Here is a 26,965-nt window from a genome sequence, read left to right on the forward strand (position 1 = left end):
ACCCCATGGTGCTCCCTTGTCACACTTAGCTCTGACACACACATCCCATGAAGACCCAGTGCACAGGCACATACAGTGTGTCTCCAGTTGACGGCTGTCAGTCCCTGCACTGCACTTTATATTTTAGGGCACTCCATGTTGTTCATTCACTGCAGTTTTTACCCCCTGGGACACACAAGCAGGACCCACTACACTGTGTTCTGATGGTGGCAGCCAGAGCTGGAGTGGTGGCCTGTAGCTACCATGCCCAGCCAGCTCAGCTGGGCACACAGCTTGCCTGGAAAGATGTTTTCAGATAGGGCCAGTTACCCGAGCTAGAGTCCAGAGCATAAAGGAAACAATGTGGCCGCCCTACTTTCTCCCTTCCTCGCTCTGCCTGACCCTGGGCATGTGCATGACCCTGCTCCTCCTCTTCGGGCCTCAAGGACACTGGCCTTTCTGTAAGAGCCACAGGAAGGCAAAGAGGATCTCTGGGTCCTTTGGTTGCATCGATGTGTTTCTGTCAGGACGACGTGTGTCTGTCAGGATGGTGGATCTTTTGCCATTTTTAACCAGCACGGTGGAGATCAGAGACAAGCCTGACCCACCAGCGTGAGCCCTTGGAAGGAAACACGCCTCTTTGCAATTCCAACTCTTCACCAGGCTGGATTTCTAAAGGAAGCCATCGGCACTTGTGGCCTCTAAAGTTTCAGAGCTGGCCGGGAACACCCCTGAAACAGGACTCCTCGGCATGGAACATGTTGGGGGTCTGCGTTCCTTTTCAGGAGATGAGCTATGGCCTGGGGTGGCAAGGAGAGAGGTGTGGGTGCAGGGCCACTTGCTCCCTCCACAGGCTCTGGCCATGTTCTTGTGTTGGGCTTTGAATAAGAATGCCTCCTGAGAAGGAAGTCATCGCAGAAGTTCACGGCACCAGCCGCTTTCAGCCGTAAGCCCTGCAGACGCGGCTGTTGGAATTCTGTGTAAAACGTGCAGTGACAGCCAAAGAGCCTGGGCCTGCCTTCACCTGCTGTTTCTTCTTGTCAGCGGTGGCCTGTGGTGCTTGCTTTTGGTTCTTCTTGGTTTAAAGGGCTTGCACCTGCCAGTCGTGGCAGGCCAGACTCCCCTCGCAGAAATGGTGCAACTGCCTCGTTAATCTTGGCCTGCTTTCCTCGCAGACAGAGAGAGGCTTGTTGAAATGCTCCGTGCCATGAAGCAGAGGGCACTGTCGGCAGCAGTTACGACAGACCCGTTCCCAAACTCTCCGAGGGACAGTCCTGCCAGCTCCCTGAGTGGTAAGGGAGGGACAGCCCCGCCTGCCAGCATCTGGTACCAAGGGCAGCAGGGTCAGCGGTGACACTCGGTGTTGTCCTCGAGGCGAGCAAGACCCGCCGCAGGCACGGACCTCTGGGGAGGGTGCCAGCTTCCACACGGCTTCTGGTGGTCAGCGTGGCCTTCTGCCATCTCTCTCAGTCGAGCAGAGCCCAAGGATGGGGCCCAAGCCCCTGAAGTGCTGTCCCCAACACGAGGCCATGCTGTAGAGCTGCCTGCCTACCTACCTCTCCTTCCCAGGCTCTGTCCTGCCTCCCCAACCTTGCCAGCACCTGCTTTCACACCGCGTCTATCTTCTGGCATCCTGCTGAAACGGAACCCTTAGGATGCAACTCTTAGCCCAGCTCTTCACCTGCTCTCTCTCACCCTGTTGGACCAACTCACTCTCGCCTCCTCGTGTTTCTTGCTGATCTGTTTCTTCCCAGATGGCCTCTGGGGGACTGCTCACATACGGACTTGTCAGTCTTTAGACTCTAGCTGTGTACACGGTGGTTAATTTGGGTCCCTAGGTCTTGGTTGTGTGTATGAGGTCCCTGTGAAATGTAAGGTTTAGAGACAGGGTCCACATGCTGACACTCAGCCTGTTGACCCATGTCTCATAATGTTTCCCTCACTTTCTGTCCCTCCAAGAGCCAGCCACGCAGCCAGCTCCTGTAGAGATGGATAAGCCTGTTGGGGTCACGGCCTCCTTGTCAGACATTCCGAAAGCCGTGGAGACTGGGAGACTGGAACAGCTCCGGCCCCAGGAGCTCTCAAGAGTCCAGGAGCCAGCTCTTAGCAGCGGTGAGAAGGCCAGGCTGAGCGAGGCCCCCGGGGGCAAGAAGAGCCTGAGCATGCTTCATTACATCCGGGGTGCTACGCCCAAGGACATTCCTGTGCCATTGTCCCACAGCATCAACGGGAAGAGCAAGCCCTGGGAGCCCTTCATGGCGGAAGAGTTTGCACATCAGTTCCATGAGTCAGTGCTGCAGTCCACCCAGAAGGCCCTGCAGAAGCACAAAGGTAACAGGGCCACCCCCGTCCGCTTGGCTCTGAGTCACCACAGGGCCGCTCACGTGCCTGCCTGCCAGCAGCTGCTTGGCTGCATGTGGTGGCCGTTTGCACCAAAAAAGTGCATCAGGGTAAGCCAGGCCGCCTCCATTTCCCCCAGACTTCCAGCTGACCCTACTGCAGCCAGTCTGTGGAGTCCCCCCAGGACAGTTAGCAAGTGACACTACTGAGCAGGTATCGGCAAAAACTGGCCTCTGCAGTCTATAGCAGAGTGACTCTCCTCAAATCCTCTTGGGAGTCACCTAGCGACCTCTCTGGTGTGTTGCCAAGAGGGTCCAATAATAGCCATTTTCCTGGGCCCACACCGGCACTTCGAGCCCCATTCTCGCTGACATTTTGGGAGTGGCTGGAGGTCACAGAATGGTAGTGACAGCATTTTACTCCCAGTGAGTCCAAATTAGAAATTGGTTAGAAAAGAATCCCCCAACAGTTGCATCACTAAGTATGGAAAGAAAGTTTGTGAGCCCCAGTAGCCAGAACAGGAAAGTTTAGTCACTGGCCAAGCCATGTTTTAGTGCTTTACACAAAGCCAGGGAAGCCCAGCTCACGGGCAAAAGTGTCTTTGCCACAGTTCTGCCTCTGCTGGCCTTCCACCCACGGCCTCTAAAGGGTACGTCATAGCACAGTTTTGAGGAGTGCTACCAGCAGCCAGTGCAGATTGTTGCCCCCTGCTGGGGGTCTGACAGCACTGAGGCTCTGCACTCTCACAGGAGGAGGCTGCTTCACTGAGCACTGGCTCTGGCCGTGCTCAGACATGCAGAGAAAGTCACACAGATGAGGGGGCCGAGGTCGTGAGAGGTCGTAAAGTTGTAATAGATGAGGGGTCTGCTGCTGTCTGTACAGCTGTTTCTCACTACCCCAGTGACACAGTCAAGATAACTTAGAACTGTTTGAGAATCCCCCCACCCCCAAGGTGCCTGTTTTCTCCTCCCCAGGAAGTTCGGTCGTGCTGTCTGCAGAGAACCACAAGGTGGACACATCTGTCCACTACAACATTCCTGAGCTGCAGTCCTCCAGCCGGGTCCCCCTGCCCCAGCATAATGGGCAACAGGAGTCCCCCACCAGAAGGAAGGGTCCCCCCCCACAGGCACTGGACCAGGACTCAGAGGAGGACAATGACGACGAAGAAGACAGTGAAGATGATGAGGAAGCCCCCAGGCGCAAGTGGCAAGGGATTGAGGCGATTTTGGAAGCTTACCAGGAGCACATAGAAGGTACGGGGTGCTGAGACAGCGGTGTGGAGGTTGCGGGGAGTGCGGCTGGCCAGGAAGGAAGCTCATCCATATGGGGACCTTGGCTGCTTCAGACATGGTGTTGGGACTAACTGGGAGCACGGCTAGCCTGAGTGCCACTCATGAATGTTGTTTAGGCCTCTGCAGAGCTTGTGCCTGTGGTAGTGGGACTCCTTCATGCCCAAACCCAAGGTCCTTCTTACAGAGTGGGGTGGAATGGCTAAGTCCTGATGGCCAGTCCTGATCACCATGCCTATGACTGGGCATGACAGGAAACCCATACTGTCCTGGCATGGTGGCACATTCCTTTAGTGTCACCACTAAGGAGGCTGAGAGGTAGGAGGCTGGCCTTGAGTTCAAGGCCAGCCTGGGCTACAGAGTGAGAACCATGTCAGTCAGAACTAGAGTGAGATCCTGCGTCAGAAAACCAAAATAACTTCCAAGCTGAGCACAGTGGCACATACCCGTAATCCCAGCACTCAGGAGGCTGAAGTAGGAGGATTACCACAAGTTAAAGGCCAGTCTGGTCTAGTTACATAGAGTTCCGGGCCAGCCAAAACATTAATATAAATACCTTTCAGGACTTTATATGTAATAGTCATAGAGCAGCAACACGTGCTGAAAATGGAAAGTCTGAAGTAGGTGGTAAAAGACAGCAGCAGTGGTTACACCAAAGATTTGCTAATGGGTACAACCTGGATCTTCCCAAGTGGATATCCAGTACCCAAGGCTGGTGCCTGCAGAGGAAGGGCTAGTCCACCAGGGGCTCATGTGGACATCCTGGGGAAATGAGGCAGGGGTGATGTGCTGTGAGCACAAGGACGGTGACAGCTTTGGGACTTGTGTGTCTAAGTCCCAATAATAAAGCTGAGTGGGGGTTGGAGAGGTGGCTTAGTGGTTAAGGGATTGCCTGCAAAGCCAAAGGACCCAGGTTTGATTCCCCAGGACCCACGTAATCCAGATGCACAAGGGGGTGCATATGTCTGGAGTTCATTTGCAGTGGCTGTAGGCCCTGGCACGCCCATTCTCTATAAATAACATTTAAAAAAAAGGCTGTGTGTGTGTTCTCCGGAGAATTGTGAGATTGTTGGGTCAAGCCTTTTGACTCAAGCTTACTTCAGAGAGGCAGATAGAGAATGGGCGCCTCCAGTTACTGCAGACAAACTCCAAACACATGTGCCACCCGGTGAATCTGGCTTATGTGGGTTCTGGAGAATTGAACCTAGGTCCTTAGGCTTTGCAGGCAAGCACCTTAACCTCTAAGCCATCTCTCCAGCTCCATAAGGTATTTTGGAAACAAGTACAAATGCCCAAGTAGCCACACTCAGGGCACCTGAGCCCACGTTCTGCTTCCTTTCTTTACTCATATGAGTTGAGCCCTTCACCACTTTTGAAATTTTTCATTATCTTGAACTTACTGCCCATCTCTTCTTACCTGCTGCTGTTTAAGGGCACACATACACATTCCAAAGCAGGAGGGGGCTTGGTGGTTAAATCATATGCTGGGGCTGGAGAGATGGCTTAGCAGGTAAGGTACTTGCCTGCAAAGCCTAAGGACCCAGGTCCAATTCTCCAGGTCCCACATAAGCCGGATGCACAAGGTGCCGCATGCATCTGGAGTTCATTTGCAGTGGCTAGAGGTCCTGGCATGCCCATTTTCTCTCTCTAATAAATAAATTAATTTTAAAAAAAAAACCTACTGCACAAGCCTGACCACCAGAGTTCAGATCCCCAGAGCTGGCAAAAAGCTAGATGCCCAGTAGCACGCACATCTGTGATCCCAGTGTGTCCAATAGCATGCACATCTGTGATCCCAGTGTGTCCAGTAGCACGCACATCTGTGATCCCAGTGTGTCCAGTAGCATGCACATCTGTAATCCCAGTGTGTCCGCAGCAGTGCAATGTGTGGAGTCAGGAGAATTCTGAAGTTCGCAGACCAGCTAGTCTGGTGTTCGCAGCAGCAAAGGAGACCTCATCCCAAGCCAAAGGTGAAGAGTGGTATAACAGTTGTTTTCTGACCTCCACACACACCATGGACACATGTGTGCACATGTGCATCCACAGAGAGCACACGTGCAGCATACAGCACTAGCTTCGATTACTTTAAATTATAATGGAGAGAACATACCCACCGTGGTCTATGGGTTTGGAGTACCTTGTCAGGATATATCTTTTCAGTCTGAGTTCTGCTCTGCATCCTCCAGAACTCATCTGTGTGTGGCAGAGGGCAGGGCTCTCTTGCCCTGCTTGCGAGGTGTGGCCATCACATAGCATGTCTCTGGCTGCCCTGGCCCAGCCCCAGCTTGACAGATCTGATGCATGGAGGTGACTCACCTGGATTCCTCCTGATATTTGGCCAGCTGTTCCTGACACTCTCTTGTGAATTTCAGGATCATCTTGTTAAGTGACACCCTGAAAATCATCCCACTAGGATTTTCTGTTGCCTTACATTTACAGGTTTGGGAAGAATTAGCCTCCTGATCTTATATGAATATGATAGGGAACTGTACTGAATAAACCATTTTTCTCCAGTTTCCTGTTAGTAAATTTAGATGTCACTCTGTTTTTCCTTTGAACTCAGTTTTTTACCTACAATTATGTCCTTGACACAGAATTGTAGATTATTAGTCCTTAACCAAACAAAAGGTGAGGGTCAATTCTTTCAACCCTCACTTTAAAAAAAGAGGCAGATAAGAGAAACTCCAGATGCATGCACCACCATGGGTCCTGGGGAATTGAGCCTTGAACTGGGGTTCACAGGCAATTGCTTAACTGCTAAGCCATCTCTCCAGCCTTTTTTTTTTTTTTTTTTTTCTTAAGGTAAGGTCTTACTCTAGCTAGCCCAGGCTGACTTGGAACTCACTTTGAAGCCTAGCTTCCATCTACCTCTCAACTTTCACTTCTGATTTTTCTGTCAGACCACAGTGCCTAGGCCTCCATGTTGTAGACTAGAAAGAAGCATTGGTAAACCCTTTTTTGTATGAAATTTTAGAAGCATATTTGATTAAAAAGGTGGTGCTGGCCTGGAGATAAGGCTTGCATGCAGAGCCTGATAGCCTGGGTTTGATTTCCCCAGTGGTACATGTATCTAGAGTTCATTTGCAGTGGCAGGAGGCCCTGGTGGGTACTGGGGAATCAAACCTCAGTCCTTTGGCTTTGCAGGCAAGTACCTTAACCACTAAGCCATCTCTCTAGCCCCAATTTATTTTAAAGATGATGCTTGCCATTTGCCAAGTTTATTTCCTATCTTTTCAGATGGCCATTTTTATGTTTTGATGTTTTTTGGCGTGTATGTAGTATTGTAACATGCAGTGTGTGTGTGTGTGTGTGTGTGTGTGTGTGTGTGTGTGTACACGTACATGGGTGCACATGCTTTGGATCCTGTTCTGCCTTATTTCCCTGAACCAGGGAGCTTCACTGGTGCCCTGCCAGGGATTGAGCCCGTTCCCTTAGAGCCCTCTTCACACTGAGCTCTTTCCAGCTTTGATGCTTTCCCCCTCCCCCAGGTGTCACTCTGGTGTCATTTTGCTCTGGCCTCTGATGGTTTCTCAAGGAGCTTTTCTTGTGGCCCATTCTTTGAAACACTGTGTGCAGAGTAGGGACTTGGGGTTCTGTTACCCTTGTCTTTTTCAACAGCTCAAACTGAAAGCCCCCCTCAAATACTTATTTAGGGTCTTTTTGAGGCAGGGTTTCACTATAGCCCTCACTGACCTAGAACTCACCCAATCCTCCTACTTCAGCCTCTTAAGTGCTGGGATTACTGACTGACTTGTATTTTTCTAATAAAATTTTATTTGTGTGTATATGGGTACATGCATGCCAAGGCACACATTGGATGTCAGGACAGCTTGGGGTGTGTGGCACTTTGCATCCAGCTCTATGGGGGTGCTGGGAATAGAACTCCGATCAACGCGCTTGTAGAGAGGCGCCTTTATGATGAGACATCTCCCCAGCCCTGCTCTCCTTCATTTCAATTTGAAAAAAATGAAGTTGAAGGTCACTAATTGATTCCTAATGCCTTCCTTGTGTCTGTTTCTTAACTTGTCTTCTGACTCAAGGTCCTTTATTATTCCAGCGAGTATATTCAGCTCAGTAATTTCGTATTTATTACTATAGCTCCAGGGGCGCAAGGGTGGAAGTCCACAAGCTAGGCCTTTGCTGGCTGCAGGGAGAGAGACCTGAGAGGAAGATGCACGCAGATGACACATGCCACCTCTTGTTCTTTTCAGAGCAAAGCCTGGAGCGGCAGGTGTTACAGACACAGTGCCGGCGGCTGGAGGCCCAGCACTACAGCCTCAGCCTGACCGCAGAGCAGCTCTCTCACAGCATGGCGGTATGTCAGGGCCCTGGGACACTTAAGACATGTGGGGGTGGGAGGGTTCCAGGGACTGTGCAAACACCATGTAGAGGGGAAACCTGCTCCTAAGAAATCAAAACTTAAAGTCTTTGGGGGAAATCCGGGTATTGGTTGATTATCTAGGACTCAGCTAAGGAAGAGGGCTGTGTATGATCTAGGAATATTCTTGAAGAGTTGGGTCCTGTTTCATACCTCTCAAAGTCTGCATCTATCTCCCCTATGGGGTTTGCTGTGGAGGGCTAAAGAGGATTTTACTGGAGAAAAGTCTTGAGGGCACACGGGCTTCCTCCCATGGCAGCATTTCTTCAACATGTGGGAGTTGGGGGACTTGAATCACTAGCTTTTATAGCTTGATGCTGTGAGGACTCAGGCTTTGAGTGAGAGGCAGCAGGAGACATGGCTTTTTTAAGGATAGGTCATGCCAGATCCCAAACATCAGCGGAGGTCTGTACAAATGGTCCCCCAGGCCATGGCAGAATGGGAGGGGGACACATTGAACGTGTCCAGCCTGCCTTTCCTGCATCATTCGGTCCCTCATGCTCACAGATGGAATGTGCTTGTTTTGACGCATGCACATCTCCCTCTCCCCAGGAGCTGAGGAACCAGAAGCAGAAGGTCGTCTCAGAACGGGAGCGGCTCCAGGCAGAACTGGACCACTTACGGAAGTGCCTTGCCTTGCCTGCAATGCATTGGCCTAGGGGCTACTTTAAGGGATGTCCCAGGTGACGGCTTCCCTTGCACTAGGCTGAACCTATAGTATAGAAATATTATCTATTTTATTACCTTGAATATTTAATATTTTTCACTGGGAGGTTTGAAGCTTAAAACATGAGAACGTGCCATGCATGAAGCAAAGGATTCCAGGCTCCAGAAAAAAAGCGAATGAATTTACCTTGACTTCAATGCAACCGATCACCTGTCACTCAGCAAGCGGCCAGTGTAAGGCGCCCATAGTTTTCTTTCCTTCCCCTGCCCCAAAGTCATTCTTCTTTTAATCTGAAAATGAAGGCTCCATCCCAACACTGAAACCATAGCATTTGTCGCCCGCAGTGCATGTGGCGGGGTCAGAGCTGGCTGGTTGGCTGGTTCTTGTGTAGCTCGCTCTTGCTGCAGCCCTGGGGGGGTGTGACCTCATTCCTCCTGGGAGTGAGACTTGCTTCCACTGAAAAGGCCGGATGCATTGCAAGTTTTGTCACTTGCCTGCAAACTTATCTTCAAAGCGGCAAGTCCTAGGAGCGCACGCGCGGAGCCGTCCAAGGCTTCTCTCTGGAAAAGCTCTTAGAAAGATTAAGTGAATCCACACACTGAAGGTCCCTTTTTGTCACTCCATGGGGGGATATGTATGTACAGAGCTCTATGTCTACAGACACTTCACCCACCCAGTTGTCATTGCAGTGGGTGGCGTTTTCATACGTCAGTTTTGAGAGAAAAGTCAAAGGTGCTTCAGCCTTGTACTGTGTATATATATTAAAAAAAACAAAGTTTTGTATGTTTTTATTACTTTAATTATTGTTATAAAAAGCCTGCCATTTTTAATATGTGGTATGGGGGTTTTTTGTTTGTTTTTCCTGTTTTGGGGTTTCCTTTTGTTTTTGTTGTTGTTGTTTTCATTTTTCTGGGCAAAAAAAAAATCTTTGCTTTTAGTGTTTGTACTGCTGCTGGTCAGGACATTAAAATATTGAAGTGTTTTAAAAATTAAAGGAGAAGAAAAGTAAAAGAGCTTACCACTGGCGCCTATGCGATCACTTCATTTTTGAGTTGTACTAGAAAGCCATGCATTACTTCCCCACCCCAAACCTGAAGGAGGCAACAACATGCAGCTGAGCTGAGCAGGGGATAGACAGCCTGCTGGGAACAAGCTGTCCTGTGTGGGACCTGGGGCTTTCTCAGAACCTTTAGACGCAGATGGGAACAGTACAGAATAGCAGCTTTTGAGGCTACCAAGAAATGTTTTGCCAAAGCCTCGAGTAGGGGCACCGTGTGGAAGCTTGAGCTCCTCTGAGCCTCCTGTGATAGGCACGGTTATGCGGGCACGGGGGCCTCCTAGTCTGGTACTTCTCAAGCACAATGTCTGACAGCAATCTGAAAACAAAAGACCTCTTGCCTGAGGCCGCCTAAACTGACCTGCCTGTGGGAGGGGAGAAGGGAGGTCTGAGGCTGACCTTTGTGGGCCACTGACTGCCATGCTCAGTGGCTGTGCCCTGAGTCCCAGCCTTGCTGTGCAGAGCAGCTTGCTGGCAGCTGGCGTCGTGTCATTTATCTGCCCCCACACAGTTTGCTTTGTACGTCTGCCAAGAATCTCCTAGTTACTAGCAAACTCAAAGAGTGCCGCCAGTATTGCAGGCGGGCAGCAAGGGCCTCCCTCAGCCTGGTGTCTGAAGAGGACTAGGACTAAGGCAGTGCGGGGCCTCTGCCCCTTAGACAGGGTCCACAGGTTTACAGAGGGAGCCACACTCCCAGCCCTCGGGGCAGTGTGAGACTTTGCCTGCTCACTGCTGTTTCTTGCGTGAAGGCTAGGGGCTGGCTCACACTTTGGCACTTCAGTCCCAGGCCATCTCCCACATCACAGATATCTGGGAGCTTTTGCTACTAAGCTTTCTGGCAATGGCCCTGGCTGGCTAGAGAAAAGGAAGAGTAGGTCTAATAACTCAGTGGAAAAGCAACTCCCTGTATCCACAAGGAGTTCCCCGAGGGCCCCAAGCAGAGACCGGTATTTCAGCACAGCCCCATTAGGAGCCCAAGCTGAGTGCGTGTTCTGTGCCTTCCAAGTGGAGCCACCCTTGTCTGTCCTTGAGCTCCTGTAGCTCTGGTCTCCCTGTCTTCCCTCACATGGGTAAAGATGTCTGAGTACTAACATGACAATCAACACAGGAACACCGGTCAGGCAGCATGCACAAGCTAAGAAGAGGGTAAAGAAAGTACCTCTTCAAAACAACACTGCACCCCAAGACAGCACTCAGTCCCCGTTTACCATTTAAGGAGCAACCTCCTAACCTGGAAACACTTTCAGGTGGTGACTCTCAAAAGAACACAGTACATCCAAGTATGTTTTCAGTTGGACTTCACGAAAGTGAACAAACGTGGGATTTCTGAAGCTTTCTATTCAGCCTTCTCACGTTAAAATTAGTTTAGCACTGCGAATTTGCTCTAGAATTGATTGTGCAAATTGTGTCAGTATTTATGTGAATACCTCAGTCCTCGCTGTGTGTCTTCCCATGTCACCTGGAAGAGACAGCTGCCATCTGTCCTGACTGGGAATTCTCTAAACTTGTGAGGGAGATGGTGAGGGGATGGCTCCGCATTTAATCAGATCTTTAAATCAAGTTGTTTCGTGTAATTACAGCCAAACTGACAAAATAGCTATTGTCCCAGATAAGTGACCAGGACAGGACTTTCATCATCTTAACCTTAGTCTTAAAGGGATAAAATGCCTAACAGGCACTAAAACATAATAGGTTGTACCTCTAAGGATATTCAGAGCATTAAAAGGAGCCTACACCTTCAGCAAAGAACTGAACCAGGAAATCTTGTGTTTGTAGCCGACCTCACAATATCACCAAATCTCAAAAAAAAAATTTTAAAAAGCTGAATTTCAAACTAAGACCTCTCCAAGCCACTAAATGTGTAGGAAATTACAAGGACCCACCACAAGATGGAGACAAGATGGTTAGCACAGGTTCAGTTCCTCTAGTGTCTATTAGCAGTTAGCAGCAATCTCTATACTCCACGTAATCAGCTGACTTCACTCCCTGCGGTAGCCTAGATTTGACTCCTAGATCCTCCTTAGTCTGAGGAAGCCATGCTCACTGGTTACGCTGCTGTGCGTGCCCTGTCTTCACTGCTAGGCCAGCGAACCCAGACTCAGGTGGGAGGGAGGACAACGGTGCCTCGGTCACTCTGGGGGCAGTTTAGATGCTGTGAAATTAAACCTGTTCTAAGTGTACTTGTTTGAATTAACTGTATTGTAATATTATTTGTTGAATGTAGTAATTAGGTATTTATGAATATAATGCTGTAATTTCTGACAACATCCAAAAAATAAAATCTTCCTAAATCATGTTAAGAGGAAAATCTTTTTTATAAGCTCTCCCCACCAATAAAACAGCCACCAGCTTCATGGATCAGGCATGAAGACAGTGAGCCGGGCCTTGGCTGGCTTGGGCTCTTAAGAGCATATCGGGTAAGCTCCAACACAGGCCCCTGACACTCCACAAAGGCCCATGGATTCCCAGTAAGGAAGCCCTGAGCTCTGAACCCACCCATCTGCATGCACTTCCCCACCTCTGGCCCTACCCTCTGGGTCTGGTCCTGTGTTCTAATGAAAACCAGCACCTGAGACCCGGGCCATCGGGCAGCAGCTAGACAGGTGTTGGTGCTGTTACATCTAGATGCTGCTGGGGCAGGTGCCAGGTGAATGCACACGCAGCTCCTGCAGCTTCTGACCCTCAGATGCCAAATCCAAAGCACCTGCTTGCTGTCCAGCACTGGGCAACCACGTTCTCCTCCAGGTAAGGTCATTTCCCTCATGGACCTAACCATTCAGAACTGCTGTGGTGGACTACCTGAACTAATGTTCTCTGAGGGAAAAAGAGCCCCCTGAGCCAACAGTGTTATAGGCCCACTCCTTCTTCCCAGCACCAAATCTTAGCCCTCAAGGCTTTTCTGGAGCTTTCCTCTCCATGCTGGAACCCGACCCTCAGCCCGAGTCTGCAATTCCCCATCAGCCGCTGCGCACCTGTCAGTTTGGTTTATCGGATCATCTGGGCCACACAGCTAACTACTTTACTTGGCAGCTGTGCAGGACAGAAACCCAACAACGACAGATTTGACAATGACATTTTTATTGCTTACTAGGGCTTAGATAATAAAATACTGGCCAACATTACCAGTGACTCCCATCTGCTGTCCTCCTGTATGAACAACCTCTATATGGAGACAAGAAATGGGGGCCAAGGGAAAAAAGCCCATGGCCACATCTGCTGTGTCTCCACCAGCCACTGAACCCTCGCCTTGTGTGGCTCTATAAACAAGTCACACCCATAAAACTTTTCTTTCCTCCATCAAAGAAAGCTACCTAGGCTAGGAAGATGGCCTAGCCATTAAAGCGCTTGCTTGCCAAGTCTACTGGTTCAGGTTCAATTCCTCAGTATCCATGTAAAGCCAGATGCACAAAGTGGCACATATGTCTGGTGATATTTTGCAACAGCAAGAGATGTGCCCATATTCTCTGTCTCCCTTTAAAAAGAAAGCTGGTTTCTAGAATTAGGTGGGGAACTGGCCTGACCTTTTAGCAGCGCTGTACTTGGGGGAAAAGTCACAAATGTTGTTTCCCCACCAATGTTATAAATCTATTCCTTATACCATTACATGTTTTCAAAAGTTCATAACATGGGCACTCATTCCCACATGTCACCCATCAGCAAGACGGCAGAGCTTGCATCCCACAGGCTCTGCCTAGAAGTCCTGAGAGTGCGCGCTCTCGGAAGGCTGGAGGTTTGTGCGAAGTTTGTACATGTGGTTTAGTGCTTGGGTGAGGAAGGCCCCGCTGCTGTTGACCTCCATCAGGGTCAAGTTATCCAGCTGAAACGAGAAAGCACAAGTGGGCCTAGAAAGCTCTGACCATGAGGAAAACTATGAACTCCACCTAACAAAGATTTAAAACCAATGACTTTTCCTCACAATTTCATTATTTTTATTTATTCTGGGGTACTACAGATGAAAACCAGGGGCTTGTGCATGCTTAGCAAACTACCACATCCCCAATCCCAAAAGAATTGCTTTTCAAAGCAAAGCTAGTGATTCCTGCTTGCAGTAGAGGAGTGGGCAGGACGTGGTGGAGAGCTCTTTGAAGAGCCCACCTCCACCACCTGGCATGAGAAGGGCAAGCCACACCTACCTTTGCATGTGCCTCCTGCTGCCGCACAAAGCTGTCAGCAGACACGCGGAGCTTGGCCATGCGCGTGTCCCATAGGTCCTTGATCAGGGTCCGGATTGCATCTGCCTTGGGAATGTTGTCGGAAGCACTGAAGGAATGGATAAGTAATCATGCGCTCAGAAGACCCTAAGTGGAAATGGCTTTTTAAAAATGTAGACAACACCTTTAATCCCAGCACTTAAAGAGTCAGAGGTAGAAGGATCGCCATGAGTTCAAGGCAACCCTGAGACTCCATAGAGAATTCCAGGTCAGCCTGCGATTTCACTATTAAAAAAAATAAAAATGAAAGAGATTCCTACCCGTCTATTATTTAGTGTAAGGAGAGAGACACTGGTCATGCCTACCCATCCTTCCCCCCTACTCTTTCCCTCAAATGAATAAATAAAGTTTTTTAAAAAAGAAATGCAGCTTGAGAAAAGGGAAGTAGCAAACAGCTATGACTTCCCTATAGCAGAAGTTCAGGACCAGCTTGGACAACATAGCAAGATCCTGTCTTTTTTTTTTTTTAATTTTTTTTTGTTTATTTTATTTATTTGAGAGTAACAGAGAGAGAAAGAGGCAGATAAGATAGAGAATGGGCGCCAGGGCCTCCAGCCGCTGAAAACAAACTCCAGACGTGTGCGCCCCCTTATGCACCTGGCTAACGTGGGTCCTGGGGAATCGAGCCTTGAACCGGGGTCCTTAGGCTTCACAGGCAAGCGCTTAACCGCTAAGCCATTTCTCCAGCCTGTAAGATCCTATCTTAACAAGACCAAAAACTTCAGCTTGGGTTCAGGAAGGCTATATGTTGTCAGTGTTAAGATTTTGCTAGGTAAGCTTGGTACCAAGGACCCTGCTATATACAATTATTCCTCTAAGAAAGCGAGATACTAAGAGCCAGAAATGATGGTTTATGCCAGTAATCCCAAAACCTGGTAGGCTGAGGCTGGAAGGTGGTTGAGTTGAGACCAGGCTGGGCTACAATATATGACTACCTTAACAAAAAAAGGGCTAGAAAGCTGGGCATGGTGGCACAAGCCTTTAGTCCCAGTACTCTGGAGGCAGGGGTAGGAGGATTGCCATGAGTTTGAGGCCAGCCTGAGAGTACATAGTGAATTCCAAGTCAGCCTGGACCAGAGTGAGACTACCTCAAAAAAAAAAAAAAAAAAAAAGTGGGGGGGGGGACTTGGCTGTTGGGCTTGCCTCAAAATAAAAGAAATAAATAAAAGGATTTCAGCAAGGCAGAAAGGATCTTTGAGCTATGTGATGTCCATCTTAAATTGGCTTCAAAGCTGGCTCAAAGGTCATGACTTTCACGCCTCATTCAGTGCTGAACAAATCTTACTTCTACCAGACTCACACACTCACACCCAAGGGTCTGAGTCTCTCAAAATAATAAATATTTTTTAAACAGGAAATATATGTTTTTTAGAAAATACATACATTTTGGTTTTTCGAGCCTCAGGTTGAGCTGGGTATGGTGGCATATCCCTTTAATCCCAACACTCAGGAGGCAGAGGTAGGAGAATCGCTGTGAGAGCTAGGTCACCCTGAGACTACATAGTGAATTCCAGGTCAGCCTGGGCTACACTGAGACCCTATCTTGAAAAACTAAAAGTAATTAAATAAGAAATAGTGAAATTTTGGGTAAAAGTTTAAAGCCAGCAGGTCATTGATAGCCTTCCTTTGTGACATCTTATTTTGTTTTAGTTTAATGGGCGTGCCAGGGCCTCCAGCCACTGCAAATGAACTACAGACCCATGTACCACCTTGTGCATCTGGCTTACATGAGTACTGGGGAATTGAACCTGGGTCCTTTGGCTTTGCAGGCAAGTGCCTTAACCACTAAGCCATCTCCCCAGCCCTGTGACACCTGTTTTAAAGTAATGTACAGAGAGGCACACACGCTAGGTTGGGCTCTTCATGTGCTACTTTGGCTCAGCTCTCCTGGTAAGCAGATCTGTGGTCTAATACTCATGCAGTGAACTGAACTTATGAACACAAACATCCAGACCTTGTGCTCTCACCGCAGGCTAAAGAACAAAGGACCCCAGGTACTTGTCAAGTGAACTACAGAACAAAAAAAACCAAACAACAAAACAAACAAAAAAAGTAAATCTGGGTACCTTAGCTAAATGAATTACACAAAGTTGTGTTTGTTTTTTTCAAGATAGGGTCTCACTCTACCCCAGGCTGACCTGGAATTAACTCTGTAGTCTCAGGGTGGCCTCACACTCACAGTGATCCTCCTACTTCTGCCTCCCAAGTGTTGGGATTAAAGACATGTGCCACCACACCCGGCAAAGGGGAACCAGACTTTTTTGGGGAGCAGGATCTTGTTCTAATCTAGGCTGACCTGGAAGAATTATACAAAGTTTTTGACTGTGAATTTCAAAATCTAAAAATAGGCAGTCAACTCACCTGGGCACTGCTGGCTTGGTACCTGGTCAGCACATCCAGCTTCTCACCACCACAGAATTCACATCTCCGATTCCCACACCCAAAGACACAACCTATGGCTCCTTCCACAGCGCTGCCCGCTCCCTGCTCCCCAGATATCTGCCTTTCCCCTGGCTTGCACTCTCCAAGCATCTCTTCTTACACCACTAGGCCTTGCTGGGCCTGGAAAACTCCCAAAAGCTGTACCCGTGCAGCAGCTTAATGACAAGTTCACAGGGTTGAACTCAGGTCCGTGTGCACAGCTACAGTGTCATTGCTGCCACAGTGGGACCTGACAAGAAATGCAAACAGGTGGGAGGATCACTGTGAGTTTGAGGCCACCCTGAGACTACAGAGTTAGTTCCAGGTCAGCCTGGACCAAAGTGAGACCCTACCTCGAAAAAACAAAAACAAAAAAAAAAAACAAAAAAACAGGCAAACAGAGCCGGCAGGCAGCAGATTGGCCACCACATGAGTAAGGAACAAGGAGGTAATGGGAAGTTGGAATGGATGCAGACATACAATTTCAGGGGTTAGTACAGCCAGAAGCATGAGAGAGCTTTCCCTACAGCTCAGGACAAAAGCCAAGGTGAACCCTCTGTGAAAGGCAAAAGAACAAAGGCCCACATACTCCAGGTACAGCTGGACTAAATGTCTGTCTGACTCTAATAATTTTGTTTGTTTTTTGAGGTAAGTCTCGCTCTAGTCCAGACTGACCTGGAACTCATGCAGATTAGGAAAAGACTCCGGCTGAAGTGAGGGCCACTCACACTGGGACCCAGCATCAGGTGACAGAAGCACAGTGGAGAGGATTTACTGCATGGGAGAAAAGGAAAACTGATAGTGTCAAAGAATAAAGAGAAAGAAAGACATGGGGAGAGAGCCAGGCAGTCTTGCATAAGATATGACCTCCAGGTCACCAACCTGAAACACGGGTGGCCTGGCTACCACCCACCACAGAACGGCAGGGAAGCAGTGAGGGAGGATTGGGTAGGAGGAGAACCTGGGTCAAGCAGGGGCCCGAGCTCTGCATGCGAGACCTACTCACTGGTTCAGCAGGAGCTTGGTGAGCTCCATGTAGTGAGGGCTGGGCACCGGGGTGAATGTTTCCTCCTTGCGTTCATGGTCTCTCATCTTCTCCAGCTTTTCTGAAATTTACAGGGTCATATGTTTTTACCATTATTATAACCAGGAAAATAAAATATTTTTGAGGTAGGGTCTTGTTCTAGTACAGGCTGACCTGGAATTAACTATGTAGTCTCAGGGTGGCCTCGAACTCACAGCAATCCTCCTACCTCTGCCTCCTGAGTGCTGGGATTAAAGGCATGCACCACCATGCACAGCTGGAGAATTTTTTTAATTTTTAAAATTTGAGAGCGAGAGAGAGAAAGAGGCAGATAGAGAGAGGGAGAATGGGTGTGCCAGGGCCTCCAGCCACTGCAAACGAACTCCAGATGCATGCACCCCCTTGTGAATCTGGCTAATGTGAGTCCTGGGGAATTGAGCCTTGAACTGGGGTCCTTAGGCTTCATAGGCAAGCACTTAACCGCTAAGCCATCTCTCCAACCCTGTTAAAAATTTTTTCAATCTTCCAAATTTACCAGGTGCTAGTATTATCTATTTGACCAAGCAGCAAATGCATTAAAAAAAAAATTTTTTTAAGCTAGGCATGGTGGCACATGCCTTTAATCCCAGCACTGGGAGGCAGAGGTAGGAGGATTGCTGTGAGTTTGAGGCCACCCTAAGACTACATAGTGAATTCCAGGTCAGCCTGGGCTAGAGTGAGACCCTACCTCTAAAAATCCAAAAACAAATTTGTTTTTTTGAGGATTTGTGTCAGTGACTAGATGATAGAAGGGATGGATCAGTGGTTAAGTGTTCTTCCTGTGCAACCATGAGGGCCTGAGGGGGCCTAAGACTGCCAGAGTTCAAATCTCCAGATGTGACATAAACCGAGCTAGGTGTAGCCCATGCCTACGATCCTAGTACCACAGGGAAGCAGAGACTCGAGAAGCTTCAGAGCACCCACAAGCTCCAAAATCAGTAAAAGGAGTCTCCAGCTCAAAACACCAAGAGCAGGCAGACGAGCAGTGGAGCAGGACCCCTCCACTCCACCACCACAGGGCAGTGAGCGACATCTGCAGCAAGCGTCTGGAGTGTCCCAAGGGTACAAGCACATGCACGTCACTACACATACAAAAATAAAAGTAGGGCTGGGGAGATGGCTTAGCAGTTAAGGCACTTGCCTGCAAAGTCAAAGGATCCAGGTTCGACTCTCCAGGACACACGTAAGCCAGAAGCACAGGGGGCGCATGCATCTGGAGTTCATTAGCAGTGGCTGGAGGCCCTGGCATGCCCATTCTCTCTCTCTCAAATAAATAATTAAAATATTTTTTTTAAAAGTAAATAAGGAGGGAGAGGCAGGGTATTACCATGGGATACTTTTTATAATCATGGAAAATGTTAGTGAAAATTGAGAAAATAAATACATAAAAGTAAATAAAAATTAAGAAAAACATTGCTCAGGAAGGACAGTAAAATTGAGTTGTTTTAGCCACTGAAGAGATTCCCAAAAGAGCATGTTACAGTTACAAGTTATTTTCTCAGTGAAACAGCAAAATAATTTACCTCTGATGCAGTATGTGACCAAAGAAATCAATAGCTTTGATAATGATATTGACTAGAATGATCATTATGCCAAACCTGGGTCAGAAGACAACAGAAAATTTACAAACTATAACCACCAGTGTGATATTGTGAGAAGCTAACAGGCACCACAACATGGTTCTCCAAGTGAAGCCATTACCCTCACGTGTCCACAAGCTCCACAGGCCCTAGCCACAGACTGTGAGATGTAGCTAAGAGACACACACATGCACACCTTATGCTTCTGGGACCACAATACAGAAAGGTTCCCACCACCAGGGCCTTAGTGCCCTCCTGCAGGCCTGATAAGCTCTTTTGGCCCAGCTGCCCTGCCTCCTCTATGACCAGTCCCTCCAAGGCTGTGACCCAATCCCCTGCCAAGGGTCCACACTGTTTCTTGCCCAGCGTGCCCTGGACCTTCCTCTTACACAAGAGGCAAAACAACCCACTTTAGCTCAGGATTGTTATCTGCCTCGTTCTTGACCACTCTAAAGAGACATTTCTCCCATAAAGAATACCCTCTCTCGTGGGCTGGGCGTGGTGGCGCATGCCTTTAATCCCAGCACTTGGGAGGCAGAGGTAGGAGGATCACCATGAGTTCGAGGCCACCCTGAGACTACATAGTGAATTCCAGGTCAGCCTGGACTAGAGTGAGACCCTACCTCAAAAAAAACAAAAAAACAAAAACAAAAACAAAAAGAATACCCTCTCCTCATGCCAAATGCCCCCTTCAGGTCCCAACCCACTTCTCATGCCTCTTATCAAGGGACCGCTAAAGTCCGGCCCCTCTCATCAGTGCCCCTCCTTTCACGTCTCACCACCAATGCAGTTCACCAAGGTCCCCGCACTGCCAGGCCCTAGCTGCCACTGGTCCTCCTGGAGTGCTCGCCGCTCCCCAAAGCTTCTGGACACACACACCCTGAGTTTTCTTCCAGCCACACCCTGCCACCAGGTCTGCTGCCAACTTCTCATGACCTCTCAGTGCTGGGGCACAGAGCTCAGTCAGTGGTGCAGCTCCGTGCTCCCTCTCCCCGTGACTTCATCGTGCTGGAATCAAGACCCACTGTGTGCTTGGAGTGACTTCTATGTTTACTTCCTAGATTAGCCTCCCCGACTCCTGATTCTATGTCCCCATACCCACAAGATTTCCACCTGCACATTTAGTAGATCCCCCCCAACAAGGTGGGCTCAGCTCCCACCCAGCTTTGGGGCTCACATGCTGCCCCATGCCTTCCCAACTTCAGAACAGAGATTCCATTTCAGAACTTCAGCCGCCAGCCCATAGTGTAGCATTGGTCTCAGCCTCTCTTAGTGCCCAGCCCCTTAGCAAAGCCTGCTACTTCTTCCTTGAGAACACACCCTGTGACCACCCATAGCCTCACCTCAGTCCCTGACCCCCTTCTCCAGCAGAGCCTCATGCATGCTGGATGAGGGGATTGGTGTCCAAATTTCTGGCCAGAATATGGGACAATATGAACTTGTCTCCTGTCTCTGGTGGGTCTGTGATGGCTCAGCTGCTTTGGAGGTCTAGCTGATAGTTTTTTTTACAACTTAACCATCATCTGTCCTATGACCTCAAAATCTTATAGGTATGAATTTACTCAAGACAAATGTTCAAGAACAAGTTGGGCATGGTGGCACACATCTGTAGTCCCAGCACTTGGGAGGTAGAGGAAGAATAATCAGGAGTTTCAAGCTCATCCTCAGCTACATGTCACGTTCAAGGCCAGCCTGTTGCAGTCAGCTTCATGTTGGTGGACAAACATCTTACCAGAAGCAGCTTATGAGGGGAAAAGGTTTATTGCAGGCTTACAAATTCCAGGGAAATACCAGCAATGGCAGAAGATCCCTCTTCCACAGACTCATAGCAGAAACACCATCAAACAGCCAGCAAGCACCAAAAGACCATGGCATGAGCAGCCAGAGTGCCAAACTGCTCTTCATACCTGAGTGCTAGACTCCAGATCCTTCCCCACTGACATACCTCTTCCTGTGCAGGGCTCCAGCCACTGCAGACTCAAAATTCAAGCCTGAATCTATGGGGCCACACATTTAAATCTCTACACAACCTGGGCTACATAAAATCCCATCTCAAAACATCAAAAAGCCAGGCACGGTGGGACACGCCTTGAAGACCAGAACTCAAGAGGCAGAGGTAGGAGGATCGCTGAGTTCTTAACCAGCCTCGTCTGCAGAGTGAGTTCCTGGGCTACAGTGAGACACTACCTTGAAAAAAAAAAATTAGTGGCACAAGCATTTGAAATATCTGGCAATTTGCAGTGATGAGTCCCTGGCGCGCACACACACCTATCGATTTTAAAAGGAATTAACCCAAGTTTCTACCAAGAGAAGAATGTGTGAATAAATCATGGAATGCTCCTGCAATGACCTACACTCAGGTTAGAGGATGAGGTCAAGGTGCATGCTGCCACAACCTCTTGAACAAGCGAGGCCACGAACAAGAACTACGCACTGGATAAGTCTGTCTGCCGGATACCGCAGAGTGGTCCTCTGGCTCCCTGCAGGTCTGGCTGTCTTCACACCAGCACAGTCCTGCTACGAAAAACACCGAAGTGAACTCCTTATACCTTCTCTCTGGTGCAGTCAACATTGCCCCAGGATGATCTTAAAGCCAGTCTGGTGATGTACCTCAGAAGGAGCCAGGCCTGGGGCGGGGGGCTCCCTGGTACAGATGCCACCCCGCCCAAGCAGGAGTCCCCACCATTTCAGGCCTGGCAGTCACTCACTCCCTCTCTTAGCAGGCAGCAAGGAGAACATGTCCAAGCTCATCTTTCTTAAACCAGCCTGACAGTGGTAGCTGAGACCCCTGCTGCTAGCAGCACAGTGCCCTCAGGTAAAGGAACAGGGGAAGAAAGGGACAGTCACAAACACTCAGGCTTTTCAAATTCTATACACATGCCCCACAAAAATAATAAAATTAAAAGATTCTTTTTCTAAAATGAGCTGTTCACATCCACAAGGCAGAAAAGAGAATGCAAAGGCTCAGGGTGAAGCCTGTCTGAAGCATGTTTGTTTTAAGGTATGGTCTTGATATAGTCCAGGCTGACCTGGAACTCAACTCTGCAGTCCCAGGCTGGCCTCAAGCTCACAGTGATCCTCCTACCTCTGCCTCCCAAGTGCTGGGATTAAAGGGCGCCATCATGGCTGCTGAAGCATTTTGTTTTTCTAACAGCCTCAGTGAGGCAGCATTAATCCACCATACAGTCATTGGCTCAAGCATTCAAATGGCTTTTTGTGTAATTACAGTTGGGCAATCATCACTTTAGCCAACTGTACAACACTATTCCAAAAAGCATCACCCCCAAAACCCTGTCATCTAAACGATCACCATTCTGTGAATGGCTTTGCCCATTTTGGACTGCCCACGTGAATGCAAGCATACAACACGTGCTTCTTTGTGCCTGGCTTCTCTCATTCAACCTCATGTTTTCCTTTTTTTAAAATTTTTTTGTACATTTTTATTTAGTTATTTCAGAGTGAGAGACAGAGAAAAAGGCAGATAGAGAGTGAGAGAATGGGCACGCCAGGGCCTCCAGCCACTGCAAATGAACTCCAGATGTGTGTGCCCCCTTGTGCATCTGGCTAACGTGACGTGGGTCCTGGGAAATCAAGCCTCGAACCGGGTCCTTAGGCTTCACAGGCAAGCGCTTAACTGCTAAGCCATCTCTCTCCAGCCCAACCTCATGTTTTCTGATACCGTGGGGCATGGATCAGAAGTCTGTTCCCTTCCATGGCTGAATCATATACCATTGTAGGGCAACACATTATTACCATGCATCATCTACAGCAGAAGATAACTACTCCTCAACAATGTTAGCCTACATTTATTTTTTAAAAACCGCTATAATCCTAGCATTCAGGAGACTGAGGTAGAAGGAATACCATGAGTTCAAGGCCAGCCTAGGCTAGAGTAGGAATCTACCTAAAAAAAAAAAAAAACTAGAAAAAGGGCTGGAGAGATGGTTTAGTGGTTAAGGAACTTGCTGGCAAAGCCAAAGGACCTAGATTTGATTCCCCAGAACCCACATAAAGCACAAGGTAGCACATGCGTCTGGAATTCATTTGCAGTGGTTGTAGGTCCTGGTGTGCCCATTTCTCCCCTGCCCCCTCAAATAAATAAATGATGTAAAAAAGCCCCAGAAGGCTAGAAAGATGGTTTAGCAGTTAAGGCTCTTGCATGTAAAGCCACAGGACCCAGGTCCTATTCCCCAGGACCCATGTCAGCCAGATGCACAAAGTGGCACATGCATCTGGAATTCATTTGCAGAGGCTGGAGGTCCTCTGCCTCTTTCTCTCAAATAAATAAATAAAAATAAAAGATGGGCATGGTGGTACATACCTTTAATCCCAGTACATGGGAGGCAAAGATAGGAAGATTGCCATGAGTTCAAGGCCACCCTGAGACTACATAAGAGTGAATTCCAGGTCAGCCTGAGGTAGAGCTATCAAAAAAAAAAAAAAAAAAAAAAAAAAAAGAGGCAGAGGTAGGAGGATTGCTGTGAGTTCAAGGTCAGCCTGAGATTACATAGTAAATTCCAGGTCAGCCTGGGCTAGAATGAGACCCTACCTCGAAAAGCAAAAATAAAATTTTAAAAAATTTAACTAGAAAAAATAATCTAAAAAAAGTTTCCTTATTATTTTTAATTTTTTTTTATTTATTTATGAGAGTGAGGAAGGGAGGGAGACAGCAAGAAAGAATGGGTGTGTCAGAGCATCTAGCCACTGCAAACAAATTCCAGGATGCATGCACCACCTTGTGCATCTGGCTTACATGGGTCCTGGGGAATAGAACTTGGGTCCTTTGGCTTTGTAGGCACGTGCCTTAACCACTAAGCCATTTCTCTAGCCCTCCTTATTATTATTATTATTTTTGCATGTGTATGTAGTTGGCATGTGTTTGGGCACCCATGTGTGTGCAGGTGCACATACACATGTGTGGAGGTAACCAGTGTCAGACGTCTTCCTCGACTGCTCTCCCCCTTTCTTGAGATAGGGTCTCACTGAACCTGGAGCTCCCTGGTTTATCCAGACTAGTTGGTCTGTAAACCTAAGGGCCCTCTTGTCCCCACCTCCCCAATGCTGGGACTGTAGGCACACATGGCTTAACACGGGGGCTGAGGATCAACCTCAAGGCCTCGTGCTTGGGAGCAAGCATTTTACTCACTGAGCCATCTTCCTGGCCACCAAGAAATGCTTTAAAAATCAAAGGTGGGCTGGAGGTATGGCTTAGCGGTTAAGGCGTTTGCCCGCAAAGCCAAAGGACCCAGGTTCAATTCCCCAGGACCCACGTTAGCCATATGCACAAGGGGGTGCATGTATCTGGAATTCGTTTGTAGTGGCTGGAGGTCCTGGCATACTCATTCTTTCTCTCTCCCTCTTTCTGTCAAATAAATAAAAATAAAATATTTTTAAAATTGAACATGTGGCCAGGCGTGGTGGTGCAGGCCTTTGATCCCAGCACTTAAGAGGAACAGGTAGAAAGATAACTGTGAGTTTGAGGCCACTCTGAGACTACATAGTGAATTCCAGGTCAGCCTGGGCTAGAGCAAGACCCTACCTTGAAAAAACAAAACAAACAAAAAAATATAACTAGAGCCAGGCATGGTGGCACATGCCTTTAGTTCTAGCACTCAAGAAGCTAAGGTAGGATGAATGCTATGAGTTTGAGGCCACCCTGGAGCTACAGAATGAGTTCCAGGTCAGCCTAGGCTAGAGTGAGACCCTTCCTGGGGGAGGGGGGGAATTCACTAAGAAGACCCTGCTAACTGTGGAGACAGCAGACTGTCCTAAGAGGTCAGCCTGCATCTATTGCTGTCACTTGCCAGGGGATAATGAAGACCAAAAGAGGAGTGACCCTCTCTGCACCCAAGGGCGGAAGCTTGCCCCAAATCCCACCCCACTGATAAAGGCACTGATAAAGGTATCCTTACCCACATCCATCCACTCAGGAGGCACCACCCGACACTTCTGTCTTTGTTTTAGGTTAATCGCCAGCCACAACGGCACGTCCACGGGTAAGCCGGGGTTAAAAGGTCCTAGATCCCCCTGCCAAGGATAAAGCAATTCCCAACATTACAAAGGAGATCGCGATATGGTGGTGCATACCCAGCACTGGAGGAAGCTGGGGCAGTTTGATCAAGAGTTCAAAGCCAGCCCAGGTTTATGGGCTGCGTTCGAGGGCCACATGAAAACTGTCTCTAAATAAATAATAAATGAATAATGAGCAAGTGTCACCCGTCCTCACTGCTATCGAGTAATAAATAACCTTGTCGCATGAACCAAGGTCCAAATACAAACGACACCCAGAATATGACCGACCCCAGAAAGGCGCCTCCCTTGCAGGTCCCCCGTGTCCACTCGGTACGGAAGGCGACACTCAGCAGCCGGTCGGGGGCCGGCGGCCTGCCCACCTCCCGCCGCCCGAGCCTGGCGGACCCTCACCCCGATGAGGTAGATCTTGTCCAGACTGAAGTTAGGGATGATGGTCACCAGCTCCTTCTCGGCCAGAAACTCCACCTCGGCCGCGTCCATGGCTCGCCAGGGAACTCGCGACCAACCTCAGCGACGCGAAGAGGAGCCACCGCCGTTCTTCCCGCCACGGCGCGGGGCCCGCCCCCAAACCGGAAGCCAGCCGACCGGCGACCTATCGGAACGCGGCGCTCTCCGCGGGGCGGCCAGAGGCGGAACCCCGCACTTGGTACGAGCTCGGCGATTGGCGGATCAGAGAGAGGCTGCAGCCGGCCCCGCCTCTCCAGACCTTCGCCACGCCCTTCCATCGCGCGTGCCTCGCGCCACCTGCGCTGTAGCCCCGCCTCTCAAACCTCCGACCACGCCCTTGATTAGCCCGCTCCGGCCTTTTGCAGCCCCGCCTGCCCTTTCCCGGACACGCCTCCGCTCCCAGCCTCCTAGGTGGGGTTGGTTCAGCGTAGAACCAGGAGTAAATGCATTTTTCCCAAACTCAGCTCAGGGTGCCACGACATGGTATGGGCTGTCTAGACAGACCCCAAGCGAGGAAAGGGTTTCTTTTTCTCCTTTAATTGTACGATCTTCTGCCCTGTCTGCATATTAATTAAAAACTATAGAAATGTAGGGGCTGGAGAGATGGCTTAGTGGTGCTTGCCTGTGAAGCCTGAGGACTCTGGTTCGATTCCTTAGTGCCCACCTACATAAGTCAGACGCCCAAGGGTGTGCATGTGCCTGGAGTTTGTTTGGAGGCCCTGGCAGCCCATTCTGTCTCTCTTTCTCTCTCAAATAAATAAATGTAAAAAATAGTGTAGATAGATAGATACATTCTTCCGCATCTCCTCACTATCCAATTCAGACCCTTCCCCGACAGAGACTCAAAATTAGGGCTTTGGCAAACACGTTTGCAAAATCTACTTTACTGTTTTATTTATTAGTATCATTATTGTTATTACTTGACTTCATTCTGAAGATTAAACCGGGGTCTCACTCATGCTAAATACATGCTCTTCCACTGAGCTACACCCCCAGCCCAGCATTTGTTGTTATTTTAACTTTTTGTCAACAACTTCTGTACATGTAGATAATATATCATGATCATAATCCCTTCCAGGTTCTCCCTCCACTGAATCCCTTCTTTCCAACTAGTCTCTCTTTTATCTTAATGTCATCATTTTTTTTTTCTCCTATTATCCAGCATTCATTCGGTTAGGCACACCTGCTCCTAGAACCAGATGACCTCAAGCCTTCTATCAGAGGTCAACAAGGGCCTGTGGAGTCCCTGGAAGATTCTCAGTGTGAACACAGCTCTCCGGTGAGATTGTGGGTCCAGAGTCCTGGATGAGGGCAGAATTCTGAGCTATAACCAGGCTGGGTGGCCCTGATGGAGTACAGGAAAGCTTACAGGGAGGCGATGCTGTCAGTCTGCAGCTGGTGGGGGCCGAGGGGCTAGATCATTAGGCCCTGAGAGAAAGCATAGAGAAGTTGGGACATGGTGGTTCATGCCTGTAATCCCATCATTGCAGAGGTGGAAGC

General features: G+C 48.8%; 2 protein-coding genes across 11 annotated transcripts in view; one reads left to right on the plus strand and one right to left on the minus strand.

Annotated features, from left to right (window-relative positions):
* Gse1 (Gse1 coiled-coil protein) overlaps positions 1–12,010 on the plus strand; it is a 415,165-nt gene extending 403,155 nt beyond the window's left edge. For 9 of the 10 annotated variants that reach the window (XM_045142420.1, XM_045142422.1, XM_045142424.1 and 6 more), the window contains 5 exons: positions 1,155–1,271; positions 1,939–2,310; positions 3,294–3,572; positions 7,820–7,923; positions 8,539–12,010. In XM_045142420.1, coding sequence (XP_044998355.1) covers positions 1,155–1,271; positions 1,939–2,310; positions 3,294–3,572; positions 7,820–7,923; positions 8,539–8,673 — 1,007 coding nt within the window. In that variant the 3' untranslated portion in view covers positions 8,674–12,010. The remainder of the gene's footprint in view (positions 1–1,154; positions 1,272–1,938; positions 2,311–3,293; positions 3,573–7,819; positions 7,924–8,538) is intronic. The other variant, XM_045142421.1, reaches the window with a different exon arrangement.
* A 761-nt stretch (positions 12,011–12,771) lies between these two features.
* Positions 12,772–25,498, minus strand: Gins2 (GINS complex subunit 2). Its single transcript, XM_004666042.2, has 5 exons — positions 25,409–25,498; positions 24,898–25,012; positions 17,349–17,448; positions 13,844–13,970; positions 12,772–13,527 (listed from the first exon to the last, which is right to left on the minus strand). Exons 1-5 carry the CDS (start codon positions 25,496–25,498, stop codon positions 13,402–13,404), a joined length of 558 nt encoding a protein of 185 aa, XP_004666099.1. The 3' UTR covers positions 12,772–13,401.
* Between the last annotated feature and the right edge of the window lie 1,467 nt (positions 25,499–26,965).

The sequence above is a fragment of the Jaculus jaculus genome, chromosome 1 (assembly GCF_020740685.1).
Source record: "Jaculus jaculus isolate mJacJac1 chromosome 1, mJacJac1.mat.Y.cur, whole genome shotgun sequence".
NCBI classification, from domain to species: Eukaryota; Metazoa; Chordata; class Mammalia; order Rodentia; family Dipodidae; genus Jaculus; species Jaculus jaculus.